We start from the raw sequence: 21,541 nt of genomic DNA, 5'->3' as shown, positions 1-21,541 counted from the left end.
TAAATGGTGCTGCAGTTACATTCTGGTGCCTCAGGTTTCATTTAAGGTGGAACAGTAAAATTCAAATGAGAAGCTGGCGACTGAGACGCAACAGATTTACAGCCAGGATGGTAAAATGGACATAAACTGTTGTGGCTCCCAAGGTGGTTAGATTTTTGTTGAAAGAGCAAAATGGCTCTTTTTAACATTTAAGTTGTGACCCCTGCACTACCCCTTGGCTATGCCCCCACGTGTTGCCCACACCTAACTGGTGCTCATGAGATCCAACTCCCACGTCAATAAAAACCAGTGATCAGTCTCCACTGTAATTTCTGCTCTTTATTAAGGCTATTTGTTGTGTACAGTTTTTCCATTTGCACTTAAAAAAGGATACAAAACAGGACAAAACATTTCCATTTGATTGTCACCCTAATGTTCATCTCATCAATCAAACTTAATGTGACCATTAAATCTGCACTAACATAAACACCCTGCATATCAGACGTGCAACCACAGGCTTTTCTCACAAAGGAAGGTGCATGAAATGCTTGAAATACTCAGGTGTAAGAGAAAGAAAGGATGAAAAATAGGAAGGAAGAAAGGGCGCAGAAGCAGCGGCCGGACAGAGAAAAAAATTTGCGTGACCTCAGACAAAGAGATCAGTTAAGAGGCACGGAAACAAGAGGGAGGGGGTGTTTTTCCTTTCATGCTGCTCGCAATTGTGCTCCTTACTGTAAATCTTCACATGCGAGTCATTCAGAACGAAACAATGACAGCATAGAAATACAACGTTCACCACATACGGTGGAATTAAGAGCAAAAATCACATAAACGACAGAAATAAGAGTGACTCTGACATTGTGACTCTGACAGTCTCTGACATTGAAATTTCTCCAAAAATCTTTTTTTCTAGAATCATATATCACTTAAATTACAAACAGTCTTCATATACCATTTATCTGGATACATTTGATAAAATTTGCTCAGTATGAACCCATTTAGACATCGTAAAATCACCAAACTCCATGAACATACAACATGTTAAAAAACACCTTCAGTCTTTTAAATGAGCTCAAAAGTAACACGTTGGTCCCTTTAGGTAACAGTGAACGAGGCCACTGCTGCAGTACAAACATAAAAAGTTGATTGGATTGAAGTGAAAATAGAAATTTTAAGACTTGTTCCCGTTTTTACAGTAAGATTAGCGGGGGCTACATCTCAGCCACAGGCCCACATCAAAAAAACCGTCCTTAAGACTTACAGTTATATATGAATGTGTGAAAACACGACGTGTGACGTGTCTTTGAGCAAATATAAAAAGTGAGCAGTAGATCTTTTTACCCAGATGCAAAGAAAAGCTCAACCAGGCAACGCTAATGTGGCTAAAGCTAGTTTAGCTGCTTTCACTCTTATCAGAAGTGCTGCTAATTAGGCTTATGTAGAAAATGTGTCCTTGCTAGATCATATAGAAGCACGTCAGATATGTTATCAGCTACAATTCTAAGCTTCCTGTTATACATACGACCTCAAAGGCTGCTCAAGGTCAGTGTACAAATCTGAAAAATAGCATAACGTAGCATTAGCATTATTCGCATGTTTGGTTGAACTTTCCCTTTAAAGCAGTTTAAAATGTGATCTAGTATCAGCTCTCTGGTCAATATCGTCCTCAGACATTGGTGGAAAGAAGCAGCGTCTGCTTTAATGATGTATATCACAGATTTTTAACCTCTATTTTAAGGATTTGTAAGATGATAAATAGCTTTTAAGATGTGTTCTATTCTGAGATGCCAGTCGGATATATTTAATTTTGCTTTTTAAAAAGACTTTAAAGTATCATTTACAGCGACATTGAGTTTGTGAAAGGCGCTATATAAATGTAACTTATTATTATTATTACAAATAAATAAATAAATATACATTTCAATTTACATATAACAGCATATCAGCCAAGATAAGTTTGGTAAACTTAGCTTCTTTAGTTTTGCATTGGAGCTACAAGGCTAATATAAATATGCTGCAAGTTTTATTCAGCATTAGTTCTACATGTGTAGGTCGGGTAACGTCATTGTTTACCAGTGTTGCTCAGTGATTTAGGCCTGTTCTAATCCGTCATGATTGCAGCAGCTTTTATCTGCTGTATATCCCAGTGTTTTGTTCATCCCCTGCTATTACACTAACTAACACAAAAATAACTCCAGATTGTATTATTCCTGCACTGTAACAGAAACTGTATAAATAATCCCAGGTTATATTAATCCCATGGTCTAAAAGGACCCTAAGAAATAAACCCAGGTTAAATTAATCCCACACTGTAAAATGAATTGTAGAAATAACCATGGTTATATTTATCCCATGATATAATATGACCTGTAGAAATAATACCAGGTTATATTAATCCCATGCCATAATATGACATGTAGAAATAATCCCAGGTTATATTAATCCCTTGCTACAATATGACCTGTAGAAATAATTCCAAATTATCTTAATCCAGTGGTATAACATGACCTGTAGACATAATACCAGATTGTATCAATCCCATACTATAATATTACTTGTAAAAATAATCCCAGGTTATTAATCCCATGCTATAATATGACAATGTTTTTCAAGTTCTCTGCTTGTTAGAAGATGAACATGTTGTGTATTGAACTTTTAGTGTGATGGAGATGTGATGAGCTAAATCAAGAAGCCCCTCCCACCTATGAGTGAATATCCTGTGTGAATCAGTCATAAACATTACAGACATCCTGTGAATAGATGACGTTACCCACCTCCCCATAGAGGGCTTATTAGCATCGTAGCAAACCTTAGATACCAAACATGTCTTGTTGTATATTTGATTTTACAGTCGCTGCCATTGACCACCACGGTCCTTTAGACATGAAATCTGACCCTAGACCTGCAATTTCACTCTCTTTGAAACCTGAGACAATTGAAACTGACGTTTTAAACTCTGAGCTCAGTCCTAATCTGAGACGCTCGCCCCTTTCGTAGTGCAAAAGAAAATCATCAGCATCCAATTCTGAGGAGGCACAATGCAATTTGAAACAACAGGCCACATTTAGGAGAAAAAGACAAAATAAATGGTCAGAAGCAGCTGCACAGAATTTAAACCCAAACCGAGGCTTCCTCACTCAGTACACAGCCTCCCCTCTCCTCAAACTGCCATTCAGAAACAGAGCCACAATCAGCAATTAGCACAACGGGAAAGACAGGTTTCTCAGCACACCGACAACAAAACATGCCAACAACAGCAGTTCCAGCAGCTTTCTGAGCAAACTAGAGCTGATGTACATCTGAAACAGCTGAGCTCTGACTCTAAACTCCTTCTTTAACCCTTAAAAGCCACAGTTATTACCAACAATAACAAAAACATGCTGTAATTTGATGTTAATGTTAATAAATATATTTGTTGAGACATGCAGTTCTAATCTGACTAGTGATACAACTCCTTGGGGGGGGGTGACGTTTATTTGATGTTTGTTAATAACACCTTTAGAGGGTGAAGGTGAGCAACATTTACTTGATCTTTATTAATAACACCTTTAGAGGACGACGGTGAGTAACATTTATTTGATATTTGTTACTAACACTTTCAGAGGGCAGTGAATAATGTTTGTTTATCCGATGTTTATTAATGATGTATTTAGAGGGCAATGATGGGTAACATTAGTTTATTTTATTACTAAATTATGTAATGAATTATGCAATTGTGTCACCACATATAAATAGTAATGCATGTAAGTTAAATGTATCGCAAATGGATCATATAATAATGATTTCTAAGGTGAAGAATTGATGCCAAAGCATCAATATAAGTAAATATTACACACTATAGAGTAAATGTACAGGAACAGGACTGTAACTCTGGCCTCCTAAGGGTTAAAGTCTCAGCTGCTGCTGCTGCCTGGGTGGTTCTGTTTCTGGCTGGCTCTCTGAAGGGAGGATGAGTGGACGTGTAACCGGACCGGCTCACCACCTGTGGGTGTGCAGATGATGCGTGGAGCTGCCAGCTGCTGTTGAGCAGTGAGCCGACCGACACCCACCCATTCGCTCTGCTTCTGCTCTCCTCTGGGAGGCAGAGGCGAAAGCGGTGGGCCTGCAGGAGATCTGACCACGTGCTGGACGCTCTGAACGCAAACACGCACCCACCCACACAAAGCGAGCACCCGGGAGTTCATGTGCTTGGGAAACGTATGCTCACTGCCCATCAAAAGTTTGGGGACACCTCCAGCCCTGCTACATATGATTAACGTAACCCTGCCAAAAACGAGGTGTCATGTCTGTTTACCAGTATAACAGTTTTATTCCATGATGTTTGATGCTATGATGGCTTATACCACAAGGTGACTTTTGCTAAGCGCACTCTGGTTAGCCGTCATGATATATGAAATGTTATGATGTTGTATTACCGAGAATAGTCTGTCATGTCTAATGACAGCAAATGACATCAGTCATGACATGTTTAGGGCACAGTTATGTCAGTGTTATGTAGCAAGGTTGCTGCAAAATCTGAAAAAAATAAGGTATACTAAAGGAGATGCTTTGGGAATAAAACTAAAGCCCACCACGTTTATCCCCTTGTTGTGATGTCAGGACTCTTTTCAGCTGTTTAACCACTGTCCACCCAAAAGAGTCTGTACATTAATGCCGCGTTCGACTAAACTCGGGTAATCAAAGCTCGGAAAATTGCGTTATTTTGATTTGAGCTAAAACATTGAGAGTGAGTATCGTAAGCAACAAGCTAGCCAGCATTAAAGATATGAGTGATAACTTTACTGTTTGTGATGTATCTTTTCTCAAATCAGCTGACTTTAAATTATACATTTAGCCATACTAGCTGTTGTGAATGTCTCTCACTTAAACTATCCTTTTTTTTTGTTTTTGTTAATAACACTGACTGAATATCTTTAGGTTGTCTTCGCTAGCAGCACAACACAGAGTCACACACAGAGAGCCAAGTTAATCCTAGAGATCTCAGCCAACCTCTTAAAATCCCAGGCTTGTTACATACTAAGGCTTATTACTCAGTAACTACAGGGACTTCAATGCAAACTGGCTGAGCTATTCTTAGCTTATAGAAGTGTGTAATAAAACTTTGGGCCTGGCAATTTAAGCGGTTAATCTGATAACAGAGTTAAGCAGAAAAAGTTTCTTTCATTATTTTCATTAAAAATATCCAAACTGATTCTTATTCTACTAGTGGAATGACCACTAGTGGACCTGGTGCCAGAGGTCCAACATCTACCGTGTCTGTAGGTTGAGTAATCTCAAGTAAATAGACTATGTTGATAAGACATGATGCATTAAATCTGGAGTTCCTGACTTTCTTCCGGGCTGTCCAAGTAGGAAATCTCATTTTCTTTGGTATCTGAGTTACGAGTTCAGTCAAACGCAGCATAATCCACCTTTGGGCCTAAAGAGCCTCAATATATTCTTTTAACAGCAGTTTGGAAAAGAAAACTGCCAATTCATTGTTTACAACCTGCTGTTTGCACCAAGACTTTGAAGGTAAACATACCAGCATTAACAACTAGCTGCTTAATACTAAGTGATACTAAAAGAAGATAAATTGTACATCAGAACGGGCTAATCTATGGGCAGAATTGGGTGCATCTGTTCACAGTTGCAGCAACATGGGCCAGTAAAACAGCCCCACAGTGAGTGGTTGCTCCATAGCCGAGTGTATGCAACATTGCTAGTCACGTAGTCTTTCGTTTTGTTTGGTAGAACTGAAAGAGGAAAGTAGCACGAAGGGTCTGAGGCAACTGCATCCTGTCAGAAACCGTTCACCTGCTTCAGGGCTGATCTGAGGTCAGGACGCTGAGCCACACTGAGCCACGCTGAGCACAGAAGCTCTGCTGTACCGCGATGGAGAAGTGAAACTATCCGAGCCCCCTGCTTCACTTCCTTCAGCGCAAATAAACGGCCAAACGTTTCATAAACAGCCTGCTTTTGCTTTGCTTGGATGGCTGGAGGGTCCGCAGAGCTTTGCGGGCTGTAGAAGTGTGTGATATATATTGGCTCCATTTGTAAGGATGGTGTGCATGAGGCCTTAAGAAATGGCAAAGCATTGAACTTCAGCATGGGCTTAGATGGACGGGCTGCGTGAGCCTCGTTTGTGTTGGTGTCTGCGCGAGGGTTTGTTTCAAAAACATAAAGCGAGGGCAGCTGAGCGCAGGGCTGAAGCGGAGTGTGGGAACGGCAGAGGTGGTGTTGGTTCGTGTCCAAACATGCACTAAAAAAAGAAAACAAAACAATACCAATAACCAATACTAAAACACCGGCACTTCTCTTTTTAAACAGGAAAACAAGCCACTTAGCAAAGCACATTAAAAAGGGAATTACACTTATTTTGACACATTTCTGCACAATTTAATGGATAATGTGTAGAGTCATCCACTGTGGTTTGATGTGAAAGGCTCCATTTTAGAGAATCTGCAGCACTGTTCACAGTGGTGGTGATAGGAACCAGACATCCACCTCTCAAAGCTCCCTCACAGAAAGTTATTACACTAAACACATTGAAGCTCAAGACATTGGCAAGTTTTCCAATGTTTTGAGTCTCTACAGTGAAGTGTCTCACACTCTGAATGACTCTGTTTGCACTGAATTATGCAGAAATGTTTGATTCCCATTTAATCGTCACAAGATGATGTGGCGCATACCTGTGCACAGGTGTGTATGAGTACAGAGAAGAAGGGTGCGCATCTAACAAGACAAGCACTTCCAAGAAATACAGTGAAGAGTAATGAATAATCCGGGCTTTGTCTTCCTGCTGCAGGAAGGGTGTTCCTGCTGTCTGGGCCTTTAAGCTTTGAATGAATGAATGAATGAATAACATAATATAGTAAATTTCCTTGCCGACTCGCTTGTTAAAGGAAAGATTCACTGTATTTTCAAATAACACCAAGCAGATCCCGTTCAAAGGGAAGGCGGCTGGCTGATAGTCTTGCCTTCAACAGTTTCAACATGCTTTCAGCTTTGCGTTGCATTGGGAACAGTAGCAGCTCCGGTGGCCAGACTGCAGTAAACAAGTATAACGAGTGGTGGAAAGAGAAAATGGGGCTGGTGGGTTCAAACAAAATCTCAAATATGGATGAAAATTAAGGACCCATAGCTAATATTCTTGTATTTGAAGTCCACATAGTTATGTAAATGTGCTGGTTAAAAAAAAAACACAAACAAATAATTAGAAACTGGCTGTTTTTGCAGCTTAATTTCCATGTTTGGACTGAGGAACAAACAATATATCTTTAAAAGTGTTTTATTTTAAGTGTAATCGAGATTTTCTGTCTTGAAGTTTGTGACCAAAACATAGAACCCCTCCACTGAGGTGTGATTAGCAGTGACTTGGCACGTTAGCTGTGGCTAGTGATACTGTTTTTAGAATAAGGAAATGCTGGAGAGGTTAACTTTCAGCTTTGCTTCTGCTTTTTTCTGTAGTTGTTCATGTCTGACTTGTAGAAAATGTCACGCCCAAACTGTATTGTGACATTCTTTTTTAAGATCGGTGCACCGTAAAATGACTTAGACTGATTTTATAGAACTTCAGAGAATAAGATAACAGACAGCAACTCCCCAATTACTGGCCTGACTATTAGAACTTCTTGCATCTCCCTTCCGTCAGGAAAACAGCTCATACGCTCGGCTGCTGGACATCTGAAAATGAAGTGAATCTTTCCTTTAACAGCTGCTGAAATGCAAACCTACAATAAGACTGAGTTTGGGATTATATACATAGCTGAATGTGTTTATGTGAATGTAAAACTCGTCTCCTGAGCTCATTGGCAAAAATACAAGTTGGCAAACTCTCCATGAATCCGTGTGTGTGTGTGCGTGTGTATGTGTGTGTGTGTTTCGTCTTATTTGAGCGCTTTTACGACGGTCGCGTAGGCGATGTGTATTTCGTTGTCACTCGGACAGGTGGAGGAGAATTCCTCTCGTGCATAGGCAGCATCCAGGTATCGCCATAGTGATGCAAGGGTGCGAGGGATGGTGAAACCCCGATACTTTTCACAGACCACCTGATAGAGAGAGAGAGGGGGAGGGGAATTAAAGATATTGTACTATAAAACTTACATAAAGGACAGCTTTACTGTCTTAAGCTCTTAGCACTGAACGTATTGCATCACAGTGTGTTTGAACTTCAATAACTTTACAGCAGTTTTAAATATCAACAAACTTTAAATTCCATGTTAAATCAGAGATGCTGAGCTTTCCAACAACATGCCATATGGCACTGTGTGGTTTATTTCCCTGTGAAATTCCAGGCCCTACATCTGCAGAGTCAGTTGTACTGCCTCTCCATTAGATTACAGTACATACAGATCAATCGCTGCTGTCAGAACAAAACCTGACATAACTGAATTAATATTTATACATGCATAAAAGTTTAAAAGAAATTATTTTAGGACTGGAAAAGCAAATTAGCTCCTCTCTAATATTAGGCATTCTCATATTGAAGAGAGATGTCTGAACTCCCTCTCTCCTCCTTAATTTCTGATCTGCTTAGTCCAAACAAGGATAAATGACACAGCAGATGAAAGGCGTTACGTTGCCTGGGGGTCTCTGGCCGACAGTACAAACATCACTAGAGCACATAAGAAAAGCGCAGATAAACAGGAAGCACAAGCCTGACTTTTGAATGCTTTTTAATAATTTTATTGAGAAATTTGAATATCAAATTTGACTGAAAGCAAATACGAAAACAATTTCAGATGTCTGTATGTTTGAAAAAAACTACAGAGCACCAGTCTGTTACCTTGACAATGTGTAGCTTGGGCAGCAGGTTGCAGTCGGCCAGCGTGAGTTCCTGACCGTCCAGGAAGGGACGGGTTGACGTGGTGACATCATCTGCACTGTTCTCGTCAATCTCATCAGGTAGAGGAGAGCCTAGATAATCGTCCAGCTTCTTCAGAGCCTTCAGCAGGCCTTTCTCCAGGTCTGCACACACACACACACACACACACAGCATCACAAGCACTTAATGCGGTTTCCCACAAAGGAAGTCTAGTCTTAGACTAAAACTGTCACTCCAGTGTGGCTATAATGAGGCTATGGACTGTGATCAGTCCATGTTTTGTAAACTATGTGTGTGTGTCTGTGTGTGTGTGTGTGTATGTGTGTATGTGCGTGTTTCTTAACAGGAAGTTAGTGTTTGGCTCTAATCCTGGAACATTGGATTTGGATTAGGCCTGGCACACACATTTATAGAGGAGATACCTTTAAATCCCCTAAACTGAACTAAACCACAGGCTTGGTCAGTTTGACGTAGCCACTGTGAACTGCCCAGTCTGTTTTAGCACAGTGTTGAAGAGACAGTGAAGGGTTTAGCACAACTGCTTGGACAATCACTGCATTTCAGTCCAAACTAAAATAATTAGATACTAAATCAATACAGCAGTTACTGAATCATTTAAAATAGATTTTAAATCATTCACAGCAGTTACTGAATCATTTAAAACATATTAAATCACTCACAGCAGTTACTGAATCATTTAAAACATATTAAATCTCTCACAGCAGTTACTGAATCATTTAAAATAGAAATTAAATCATTCATAGCAGTTACTGAATAATTTAAAATACATATTAAACCATTCACAGCAGTTACTGAATAATTTCAAACAGATATTAAATCACTCATAGCAGTTACTGAATCCTCTAAAACAGATATTAAATCATTCATAGCAGTTACTGAATCCTCTAAAACAGATATTAAATCATTCATAGCAGTTACTGAATAATTTAAAATAGATATTAAATCATTCACAGCAATTACTGAATCATTTAAAATAGATATTAAACCATTCATATCAGTAACTGAATAATTTAAAATAGATATTAAACCATTCATATCAGTTACTGAATAATTTAAAATAGATATTAAACCATTCATAGCAGTTACTGAGTCATTTCAAATAGATATTAAATCATTCATAGCAGTTAGTGAATAATTTAAAATAGATATTAAATCATTCACAGCAGTTACTGAACTGTTTAAACTAGATAATAAATCATTCACAGCAGTTACTGAATCATTTAAAATGGTTTAAATATTAAACCATTCATAGCAGTTACTGAATCATTTTAAACATATCAAATCATTAATAGCAGTTAATGAATCATTTAAAATAGATATTAAATCACTCGTAGCAGTTACTGAATCCTTTAACATAGATACTAAATCACTCGCAGCAGTTACTGAATCCTTTAAAATAGATACTAAATCACTCGTAGCAGTTAATGAATCATTTAAAATAGATACTAAATCATTCACAGCAGTTACCGAATCATTTAAAATGGATATTAAATCATTCATAGCAGTTACTGAATCATTTAAAATAGATACTAAATCATTCACAGCAGTTACCGAATCATTTAAAATGGATATTAAATCATTCATAGCAGTTACTGAATCATTTAAAATAGATACTAAATCACTCGCAGCAGTTACTGATTCATTTAAAATACATACTAAATCATTCACAGCAGTTACTGAATAATCCATAGCAGATAGTAAACATTTAATAGTGGATACTTCCTAGTAATTAGTTAATAATTTATAGTAGTTACTGAGTATTTCATACTTGATACTAAAGAATTTGTAGTTGACACTAAACCATTTGTACTAGTTACTAAATAATTTTGTTACAGGTACATTTGTAGTAGGTACCAAATAATTCATAATACATACTGAACATACTTTCATAGTAGTAAGTGAATAGCTTATCATGGTCACTAAATAATTTTTATTATTTACTGAATAATTCATAATGGATATTGGATCAGCATAATGAATACTTAGCAGTTATTAATTCATGGTCAGTTGGTAAAAAGTCCTAGCAGAGTCCAGCAGATATGACTGTCCAGAATAGTCTGTATGAGTAAACCCAGCTCCTATACTCAGTCCAAACGTTAACCTACTATTTCATTATTGAAACATCATGCATGACAATAATTCCTCCAAACTATGTGTTATAACAATGTTGTCAAGGCTATATCAATAATGAAATATGTTTATCCCACTAGAGCGCCCCTCTAATGAGCCTAAGGTCACCGCGTCTAAAGCCAAGCATGGGCTACAGGGTTATAAAGCCACCACAGCATTGGGCTGTGGAGCAGTAGAACTGTGTCCTCTGGAGTGATGAGTTTGAGTGATCCACCAACATCAGTACCTGACCTCACTAATGCTCAATCAACTACTCAGAGCACTGTTCCACCATCTAGTGTAAAGCCTTCCCAGAAGAGTAGAAGCTGTTACTGCAGCAAAGGAGGACAAACTCCCTATTAATACCCTTAATTTCAGAAGAAACACTATGAGTTTTGGACGTATACTGTAGCCACAACCAGTCAGACCTTCAATTGGGGTCCATAAACTTGCCCGTCTGACAAATTTAATGTGTTTATATCTGCTTCTCTATCTTTGCGATAAAACAGCGCAGAAATGTGGTACAAACATTTCCTGAATCTGTAGAGTCACCCTTTCCACCTTTTCCACCAAATTGCAAGAACCAAAGTGACTCACAGCTGGAGTTATCAGCCTGTGAAAAGGGGCTGAGATACATGTCATCTGCCTCTCATCATGTGTAATTGGTGAATTTGTGTGTCCGTCTACGTTCTGTGTAAAACTGACCAATGGATACTCAGGAAATCACTAAGGATTGACCATCATGCCAGAAACCCTTCATTCTTCATTCAGTCCACATTGGAGACACATGTGAAATGGTCTACAGAGAGTTTGCAGCTGCTGAAGTTGGTGCTGCAGTTTTGGAAATTAGCGACAAAGTTAACCAGGTGTTATAATATGAGACATATGAGTATCATGTTGTATGCAAATAGCTTTGTAGGAGAATTTAAGAAGATATGCACAAATCGAGAAAACACTCTCAGATCACAGTGTTAACAGTGACCAATCTGTATTAAATCTGGTCAATGTGACCTCTTGTGCTGTTCTAATGCGTAATATTGCCCCACAGACCTCTCGTGTTACTGTTGTAGTGAGATATTAGTGACATGTTTCAGTCAGTAGCACTACTTTCTCCAGAATGTTCTCTAAGATGTGATGCTTACTGTCATTCATCCCTGGGTTGGAGTTCTTGATGTAGGCTGAGAATTTGGAGAACACGTCCATGCCAGCGGTGTTAGACTCTGGGTTACGGGCTGCCAAGCGTGGGTACCTGCAGTGAGCGGAGTGGGGATCCGCGACCAGAGAAATACCAGTGAAGATTAGAAATAGGAATAATACACAAAACAACAAGCGGCACAATAAAAGTCTCAGTAAATTATGAAACCTTTAAAGTAATTTTCAGTGACAGTTTAATCTAAAATGAAAACTACTCAGACATCCTCCTTTGTGCAAATGAGATCAGTCAGCTGAGACATGTTCTCCATGACCTACTGCAAAAATCGGCCAGCCTTAGAACGACGATTAATGAAGGAAGCAGTCAGCGAATTAATGATTACTTGGGAGGGCTGAGGTGCTCCTCCAGAAACTCCTCGATCTTGTTGGTGTCTGTCTTCACTTCCCTCCCGTACAGCAGGAACGGGGGCTGAGCTCCAGGAGCCAAATCCTTCAGGATATCAGGCTTCCTGCAGCGAGAGAGGGAGAGAGAGAGAGAGAGAGAGAGAGAAAAATAACATTAATAACATCCTCAGTCCAGTCAAAATGATTACAGGATCTCCTGATCACTGTTTAGGCTAACTGTTTATCTGTCAGACCTCACTCATTTTAATGCTGCATTATATTTTCTTATTCAGCTTCACTCGAGTCCACATGTCCTGCAGACATTTGTATGGGTGTGTGCTGTATTGATTCAACAGTATAACCAGTGTTAGTTTCCAGGTAAACACAGCTAAGCAGTAAGGAAGCTAATCGGCCAATCTAGCCACTTTAGGCTGGTATTTTTTTAGCAGGTGTAAACAATGAACAAGAAAAATGCTTAAATTGCAACTGTTTATCAGTTGTATATATATATATATATATATATATATATATATATATATATATATGTGTGTGTGTGTGTGTGTGTGTGTGTGTGTGTGCGTGTGTGTATGTGTGTGTGTGTGTATACTATACATTTTTTAATATGTTATTTTTTTAATGACTTGCTATCACTGAAAATCTTGTGTTTAACTTCTATTTACAGTTAACACAGTTCTTCCCTCTCCTGTAAAGCTCCCACTGAGTAGATTCAAGGTTTTATCACTGTAGCAACACTTCCAAATCAACAATACATGCAGAAACTTTAGCATATGGTTGCATGTGTCAGCAATATACTCACCTCTTCATATCGACTGTAGTGACGTTAAATGTCACTCCCTTCAGCCACAGCACCATGAAGAGCCTCTGTGAGAAAGGGCAGTTCCCGATGCTCTGACCATCACTGCCCGCCTGCACAGAGAAGACAATACAGAGTCCCGTTATCACCTCAGATCAGCTTCCTGACATACATTATATACATATATGTTATTATATTAATAAATATATTGCTACTGTCGTAACAAAACCTTGTATCTTTTTTTTCATGATTTGAAAATGCATGTTGCCTTTTATGTTGCATGTAAATTTCATGAGGAATGGACCAAAAAAAAAAGCCAAAAATGACTTGGAAAGTAGTACGGTTCCATGACTTACATTAAAAGTAAAGTAGTTTTTTCCTTCTCCTGTAAATTTACCATTTTGGAGGTTTTGTTCTGACAACAGTGATATACAGATCAGTTCAGGGTAGCGGTCTGCTAATCACTCCTACATGAGCTTTACATTGAGATGGAACAATAGCTAAAATAATTACTTAGCCAACCTTCCCCTGGTTCTGACTTAGTATCTCAAATTAATGACTTATTTTCTCAAACATTTGACTTCCTATGTCAAAATACTGACTCAGAATATTGACTTAACATCTCATAGACATTTTCTCAAAATGTTGAGAAATCTCAACATAGTGACTTATTTTCTTCAAAGTTTGATTTCCTGTGTCAAAAAACTGAAATAATTATTTCAAAATACTAAGCACAACTTTGAACTTTGAATCCTTTATTATTGTAAAATAGCTGGTAAATATTTTGAAAAAATAGTTTCAGATAGTCAGTTGCCAGGTCTGATGAAAATAAGTCATTATTTAAAGTTGCTAAATTTAATGTTCATTATGTAAAGTTTCTAATTCCAATGTTAGAAAATAAGTCATTATTTAAAGTTGTTAAGCCCAATATTTGTGAAAATAAAATTATATAAAGTTGCTAATCCCAATGTTTAAGAAAATAAGTTGTTATTTAAAGTTGCTAAGCCAAATGTTTGAGAAAGTAAGTCATTATTTAAAGTTACTAAGTCAAAGGTTTGAGAAAATAAGTCATTATTTAAAGCTGCTAAGCCCAATGTTTAGAAAATAAGTCATTATTTAAAGTTGCTAAGCCAAATATTTGAGCAGCAAAATAAGTCTTAGCAACAAAATAAGTCATTGTTTAAAGTTGTTAAGCCAAATGTTTGAGAAAATAAATCATTATTTAAAGTTGCTAAGCCAAATGTTTGAAAAAATAAATCATTATTTAAAGTTGCTAAGCCCAATATTTGAGAAAATAAAATATAATTATGTAAAGTGGCTAATCCCAATGTTTAAGAAAATAAGTTGTTATTTAAAGTTGCTAAGCCAAATGTTTGAGAAAGTAAGTCATTATTTAAAGTTACTAAGTTAAAGGTTTGAGAAAATAAGTCTTTAAAGCTGCTAAGCCCAATGTTTGAGCAACAAAATACGTCTTAGCAACAAAATAAGTCATTATTTAAAGTTGTTAAGCCAAATGTTTGAGAAAGTAAGTCACTATATTTAAATGGCTAAGCCAAATGTTTAAGAAAAACAGTCATTATTTAAAGTTGCTGAGCCAAATATTTGAGAAAATAAGTCATTATTTAAAGTTGTTAAGCCAAATGTTTGAGAAAATAAGTTATTATGTAAAGCTGCTAAGCCAAATGTTTGAGAAAATAAGTCATTATATAAAGTTGCTAAACCAAATGTTTGAGAAAATAAGCCATTGTATAAAGTTGTTAAGCAAAATGTTTGAAAAAATAAATCCTTATTTAAAGCCCAAATGTTTGAGCAACAAAATAAGTCCTAGCAACAAAATAAGTCGTTATTTCAAGTTGCTAAGCCAAATGTTAAAAAAATAAGTTGTTATTTAAAGTTGTTAAGTCAAATGTTTGAGCAATAAAATAACTCTTAGCAACAAAATAAGTCATTATTCAAAGTTGTTAAGCCAAAAGTTAGAAAAAAATATTCGTTATTTAAAGTTGCTAAGCCAAATGTTTGAGAAAATAAGTCATTATTTAAAGATGGTAAGCCAAATGTTTGATAAAATAAGTCATTATTTAAAGTTGCTAAGCCAAATGGTTGAGAAAATAAGTCATTATTTAAAGTTGCTAAGCCAAATGTTTGAGCAACAAAATAAGTCTTAGCAACAAAATAAGTCATTATTTAAAGTTGCTAAGCCAAATGTTTAAGAAAATAAGTATTTATTTAAAGTTGCTAAACCAAATGTTTGATAAAATAAGTAATTAAAGTTGCTAAGCCAAATGTTTGAGAAAATAAGTTGTTATTTAAAGTTGTTAAGTCAAATGTTTGAGCAATAAAATAACTCTTAGCACCAAAATAAGTCATTATTCAAAGTTGTTAAGCCAAAAGTTAGAAAAAATAAGTCATTATTTAAAGATGCTAAGCCAAATGTTTGTGAAAATGTCATTATTTAAAGTTGCTAAGCCAAATGTTTGAGAAAATAAGTAATTATTTAAAGTTGCTAAGCCAAATGTTTGAGAAAATAAGTTGTTATTTAAAGTTGCTAAGCCAAATGTTTGAGAAAATAAGTCATTATTTAAAGTTGCTAAACCAAATGTTTGATAAAATAAGTCATTATTTAAAGTTGCTAAGCCAAATGTTTGAGCAAATAAGTTATTTGAAGTTGTTAAGCCAAATGTTTGAAAAAATAAGTCATTATTTAAAGTTGCTAAGCCCTTGAAAAAATAAGTAATTAAAGTTGCTAAGCCAAATGTTTGAGAAAATAAGATTTAAAAAGATCAAGCCACTATTTTGAGGTAATAAGAAAATTGTATTATAAGTAAATATTGTGAATAAAATCATTTTAAAAAAATACATCACTGTTTTGAAATTCTGAGGAAATATTTTGGAGGTATTAAGTCAATAGTTTGAGGTACTTTTACGAGTCCAGATTTCAAGAAAGTCATTATATCAACACAGTAAGTCAACATTTGGAGAAATTAATAGAAATAATTACTTTATTATTATATTGTTGTTGTAACATTTTTATTATTCATTTTATTATAACATTTTTCCGGTTAGTATTCTTTGTTGTTGTAACATCTTTATTACATTATTATTACTGTTTATTGCAGGTGTATAATGCTGTTGGCTGTTGTATCATTATTACTATTATTACTACTATCATTCTTCTATTTCTTCTTTCAGCTGCTCCCTTTAGGGGTCGCCACAGCGGATCATCTGCCTCCATCTTGCCCTATCCACTGCCTCCTCTACTTTAACACCAACCATCTCCATGTCCACCACTACATCCATAAACCTTCTCTGAGGTCTACCTCTTCTCCTTCTACCCGGCAGCTCCATCTCCAACCTTCTTTGCCCAATATATCCACTATTCCTCCTCAACACATGTCCAAACCATCTCAACCTGGCCTCTCTGGCTTTATCTCCAAACTGCTCCACCTTCACTGTCCCTCTGATCTGCTCATTTCTAATCTTGTCCATCCTTGTCACTCCCAGCAAAAATCTCAGCATCTTCATTGCTGCCACCTCCAGCTCAGCCTCCTGTCTTTTAGACAGAGCCACAGTCTCCAAACCATACATCATAGCAGGACGCACTACTGTCTTGTAAACCTTCCCTTTCACTCTTGCTGCCATCCTTCTGTCACACATCAGCCCTGACACCCGTCTCCACCCACTCCATTCTGCCTGTACCCTCTTCTTCACCTCTATTCTACACTGTCCATTGCTCTGGATGGTTGACCCAAGATATTTGAAGTCATCCACCTTTACGACCTCTTCTCCTTGCATCTTCACCTTTCCACCTGCCTCCCTCTCATTCACACACATGTATTCCGTCTTGTCTTTACTGACCTTCATTCCTCTCCTCTCCAGTGCAAACCTCCACCTCTCCAGATTCTCTTCCACCTGCTCTCTACTCTCACCACAGATTACAAAGTCATCTGCAAACATCATGGTCCATGGAGCCTCCTGCCTGACCTGATCTGTCAACCTTTTCATCACCATTGCAAACAAGAAGGGGCTCAAAGCTGATCCCTGATGTAACCCTACCTTCACCTTGAAACCATTTGTCACTCCAACTGCACACCTCACCACTGTCTCACTATCCTCATACATGTCCTGCACCACCCTAACATACTTTACAGCTACACCTGACTTCCTCATACAGTACCACAGTTCCTCTCTTGGGACCCTATCATATGCCTTCTCTAGATCCACAAAGACACAATGTAGCTCCTTCTGACCTTCTCTGTACTTCTCTACCAACACTCTCAATGCAAAAATTGCATCTGTGGTACTCTTTCTGGGCATGAAACCAAACTGCTGCTCACTGATCTGAACCTCTCGCCTTAGCCTTGCTTCAACAACTCTTTCCCATACCTTCATGGTGTGGCTCATCAACTTTATACCTCTGTAGTTACTGCAGCTCTGCACATCACCCTTGTTCTTAAAAATGGGGACCAATACACTGCTTCTCCACTCACCAGGCATCCTCTCACTCTCCAGGATTTTGTTAAACAACCTGGTTAAAAAGTCCACTGCCTTCTCTCCTAAACATCTCCATACCTCCACATGTATGTCATCTGGACCAACTGCCTTTCCATTCTTCATCCTTTTTAAAGCTGCCCTCATTTCAACCTTACTAATTCTCTGCACTTCCTGATCCACTATCTCTCCCCCATTGTCCTCCTCTCTCTCTCGTTTTCCTCATTCATTAGTTCTTCAAAGTACTCCTTCCATCTACTCAACACTCTCTGTTCACTCACTAGTACATTTCCCTCTCTATCCTTTATCAGCCTAACCTGCTGTACATCCTTTCCAGCTCTATCTCTCTGTTTAGCCACACGATACAAGTCCTTTACTCCTTCTTTACTGTCCAGCCTCTCATACAGCTCATCATAGGCCTGAGCCTTTTCCTTTGCCACCATTCTTTTCGCTATGCGACTAGCCTCACAGTAGTCCTGCCTACTTCCTTCATCTCTCTGGTTATCCCACTTTTTCTTAGCTGCCTTCTTCTTCTGAATACTCTCCTGGACTTCCTCATTCCACCACCAACTTTCCTTGTCTTCTTTCCTCTGACCAGACGAAACACCCAACACATTTTTGCCAGTTTCTCTCACCACCTTAGCTGTGCCCAGCTGGCCTCCTCCTCCACTCTGACCTACAGGACACTGAACCTCTAAAGCTCCTTTCAGGCTTTCAGTGGGGCAGTAAACAATGACTGCTTTCATACTCTCTCTCTCTCTCTCTCTCTCTCTCTCTCTCTCCCTCTCCCTCTCTCTCTCCTTCTCTCTCTCTCTCTCTCTCTCCTTCCCTCTCCCTCTCTCCCCCCTCTCTCTCTCCCCCTCTGTCTCTCTCTCCCTCTGTCTCTCTTTCTCTCTCTCTCTCTCTCTCTCTCTCTCTCTCTCTCTCTCTCTCCCTCCCCCTCTCTCTGTCTCTTTCTCTCTCCCCCCTCTGTCTTTCTCTTCCTCTCTCTCTCTCTCTCTCTCTCTCTCTCTCTCTTTTTCTCTGTCTGTCTCTCTCTCCGTCTCTCTCTCCCTGTCTTTCTCTCTCTTTCTGTGTATCTGTCTCTCTCTCTGTCTCTCTCACTCTCTCTCCCTCTCTGTCTTTCTTTCTCTTTCTGTCTGTCTGTCTCTCTCTCTCTCTCTCTCTCTCTCTCTCTCTCTCTCGCGCTCTCATACATACACTTGTTTGTTTTGCTATACAGGTAAGGACTTCCATAGGTTTTTATTACTACGTGCACTATAGTAGCCCAGTAATACTACACCTGCACGTGCACCTACCCTAACCTTAGCCTCGGTATCCAAAAGGCGATCTTTCTGCTCTTTTGGGTTCTCAAAAAGAAAGAATGTAGTTTATAGTGAACACAACACGTTCTAAAGTGAGCCCAGCCGAAAACTTCTAAAGAAATAATTACGTGTTTCTGTTGGTTCCTGATAGTTCTGTAATGGACTCTGCCTTATCTGATGGTTTGATATCACAATGTAAGCGATCCTAATTGTCCAACAGGTGACCAATGGCTGATACTACTTGCATTTGATCGTTTCCAAGTGGGATCTAAAGGTGTTCCAGAGGAAACTAGTGGTGCTTGGTCTAGGTTTAATCCCAGTGGTATCAAACTGACTTGTTTCGGCAGGGATGACCAGCAAAGTGGCCTCACTTGAGCCCAAAGGTCACGTCCTCCTATCAGACATGTGGTACTCACAAGTATAGCAAAACAAACAGTGTGTGCAGTGTTTTCAGCACGTCCAAACTGAAGTTCAGCTCACATTTACCGCGCTTACATCGCTTCCTCTCAGAGCCAACGCCCCAAAGCCCAACACAGCTCCTACACACAGGCCAGCAACCCTGAATAAACAGCAGATCTCAGTGTCTGACCACCCTGGCCACCCTGATCTGCAGCCCAGGCGGCCAGCACCAGCTTTACAAGCCGGAGAGCCGCACCTTGCTCTCCTTATCAGGTGCCTTATCTCTGAGTTTATTCAAAGCTCCACTCAGAGCTCCGTCAGCTGCTCTGCAGGGTTTAATCAGCTGATGTCGGCCACTCTGTGCGCCCACTGCGGCCCAATATTCTCACATTTGGCTGCTAAACCGGGTTAAACGGTCTTACACTCAGCTGGCCTGATGACCATCTGTTACAATGGGCAGTGAAACTCAGCCTCACCTTCACGAAAAGTTCCACCTCGGGTTGACTGTCGTCGCACATGTCGCTCTGATCTGCGCAAAACCCCCAAAAAGACGCAAATAATGAGTGTCACTAACTTCTGCAGCGCTGCACGTCTCGCGCTGTGCGTCCCGGACTCGAGCTGACTTCCGCTCCGCTGCAGCCCGCCTGGCTGTTCTTTTCCCACCCGTATTCCGACAAGCCCCGCCCCTCCTTCGCTAGGATTGGCCGATGGATCAAGCTTGGCGTTCTAGAGCACGAAACGGATTGGCTAGGCGGCCCTACGTCACAATCAGCCCGCCGTTCCAGAGGCCCAACCCTCCCTTCGCTATGATTGGTTAGTTTGCAAAGTTCCAGAACGGGGCTATCAGCCAATCCTGGCTCAGGAGGAGGGGCTCTAGCGGCTAATCCTGCTGTAGAACAGAGAGCCCTACAACCAATCACGGTGCAGAAGGGGCGGAGCTAGCCGGTCCTAGATGAATTTGAAACAAGGCTCCAAATTTGATATTTAGTGCACTAAGTAGGGAGCAGGGAAATACGTTAGGCTGAGAAGTTTTAGCTTTTGAATCATATTTAATTGCATTTTTCATCCAGCTTATACAGTCAGTTTGTACAGTTCTGGCCAAATGACAGGTTTTGTTGATTTTCTAAGTGAAAATAAGTTAACACATCTTCTCTGGGTAACATTTTCTACACACTTAGGTGCACCACTTCTACACAATAATATATACAATAAATGTTTACAGTAAATATCATTGAATGTTTCCTGTGGAAAAGTTTTGGCACATTTCATATTTTGTGTTTGATTTTTAAATATATTTCACTTAGGACCCTGGAAACATATAACTCTAGCTTGAGCTTAAGGTTCTGGGAACTTAAGGTCCTAGGAGCCTAGGGCCTGGGAACATTGGGCATCGAGAACTTAAGACCTGTTAACATAGGATCCCAACAAAGGGCCATGGGAACATGTGACCCTGGGAACATAGCACCCTAGGAGCTTAAGTTTCTGGGAACTTAGGGTCCTGGAAACCCACATCCTGGAAACTTTGGGCCTGAGAATATTGGGTCATAGGAACATAGGGCACTGGGAACATTGGCTGCTGAGAACTTAGGACCTGGTAACATAAGGTCCTAACAAAGGACCATGGGAACATAGGACCCTGAACATAGCACCTTAGGAGCTTAGGGTTCTGGGAACTCAGGGTCCTGGGAAACTAGAGCCTGGAAACTTTGGGCCTGAGAACCTAGGGCCTGGGAGCACAGGACCCTGGGAACACTGGGTCATTTTTTCCAGGTATTTTATTCCAACTTCCTGTAGTATTTTAGTTGTACTAACTTAATTCTTTCATTAAGACGTGCAGTTGGATTTTACAGGGCAATAAACAGACACACATGTTTAATTTGATACACTTTAGCCGGTGCTGTGTAAAACCAATTGACCCAGATAAAAAAAAGATACCATGTCTCAAAAACATGAACTATAGTTTGAACTTTAGAAAACCAACTGGATGTGAAAACTGGCCGGGACCCCTTGAGAAGGTCTGTCTTGGTTGGTGCAGTTCGATTGAAATATGAATGCAATACACACCAAAGATATTGTGTTGTAGTA

General features: G+C 39.1%; 1 protein-coding gene across 1 annotated transcript; it reads right to left on the bottom strand.

Annotated features, from left to right (window-relative positions):
* Nucleotides 1-298: 298 nt before the first annotated feature.
* On the bottom strand, nucleotides 299-20,073 carry clic1 (chloride intracellular channel 1). The gene is made up of 6 exons (XM_017711951.2): nucleotides 19,933-20,073; nucleotides 13,269-13,378; nucleotides 12,451-12,576; nucleotides 12,058-12,164; nucleotides 8,747-8,928; nucleotides 299-8,009 (listed from the first exon to the last, which is right to left on the bottom strand). Exons 1-6 carry the CDS (start codon nucleotides 19,972-19,974, stop codon nucleotides 7,848-7,850), a joined length of 729 nt encoding a protein of 242 aa, XP_017567440.1. The 5' UTR covers nucleotides 19,975-20,073; the 3' UTR covers nucleotides 299-7,847.
* Nucleotides 20,074-21,541: the final 1,468 nt, after the last annotated feature.

Source organism: Pygocentrus nattereri, chromosome 11 (genome assembly GCF_015220715.1).
Source record: "Pygocentrus nattereri isolate fPygNat1 chromosome 11, fPygNat1.pri, whole genome shotgun sequence".
NCBI lineage: Eukaryota > Metazoa > Chordata > Actinopteri > Characiformes > Serrasalmidae > Pygocentrus > Pygocentrus nattereri.
Note: the sequence above shows the minus strand (reverse complement) of the source record. Positions and strands in the feature narration are given on the sequence as shown.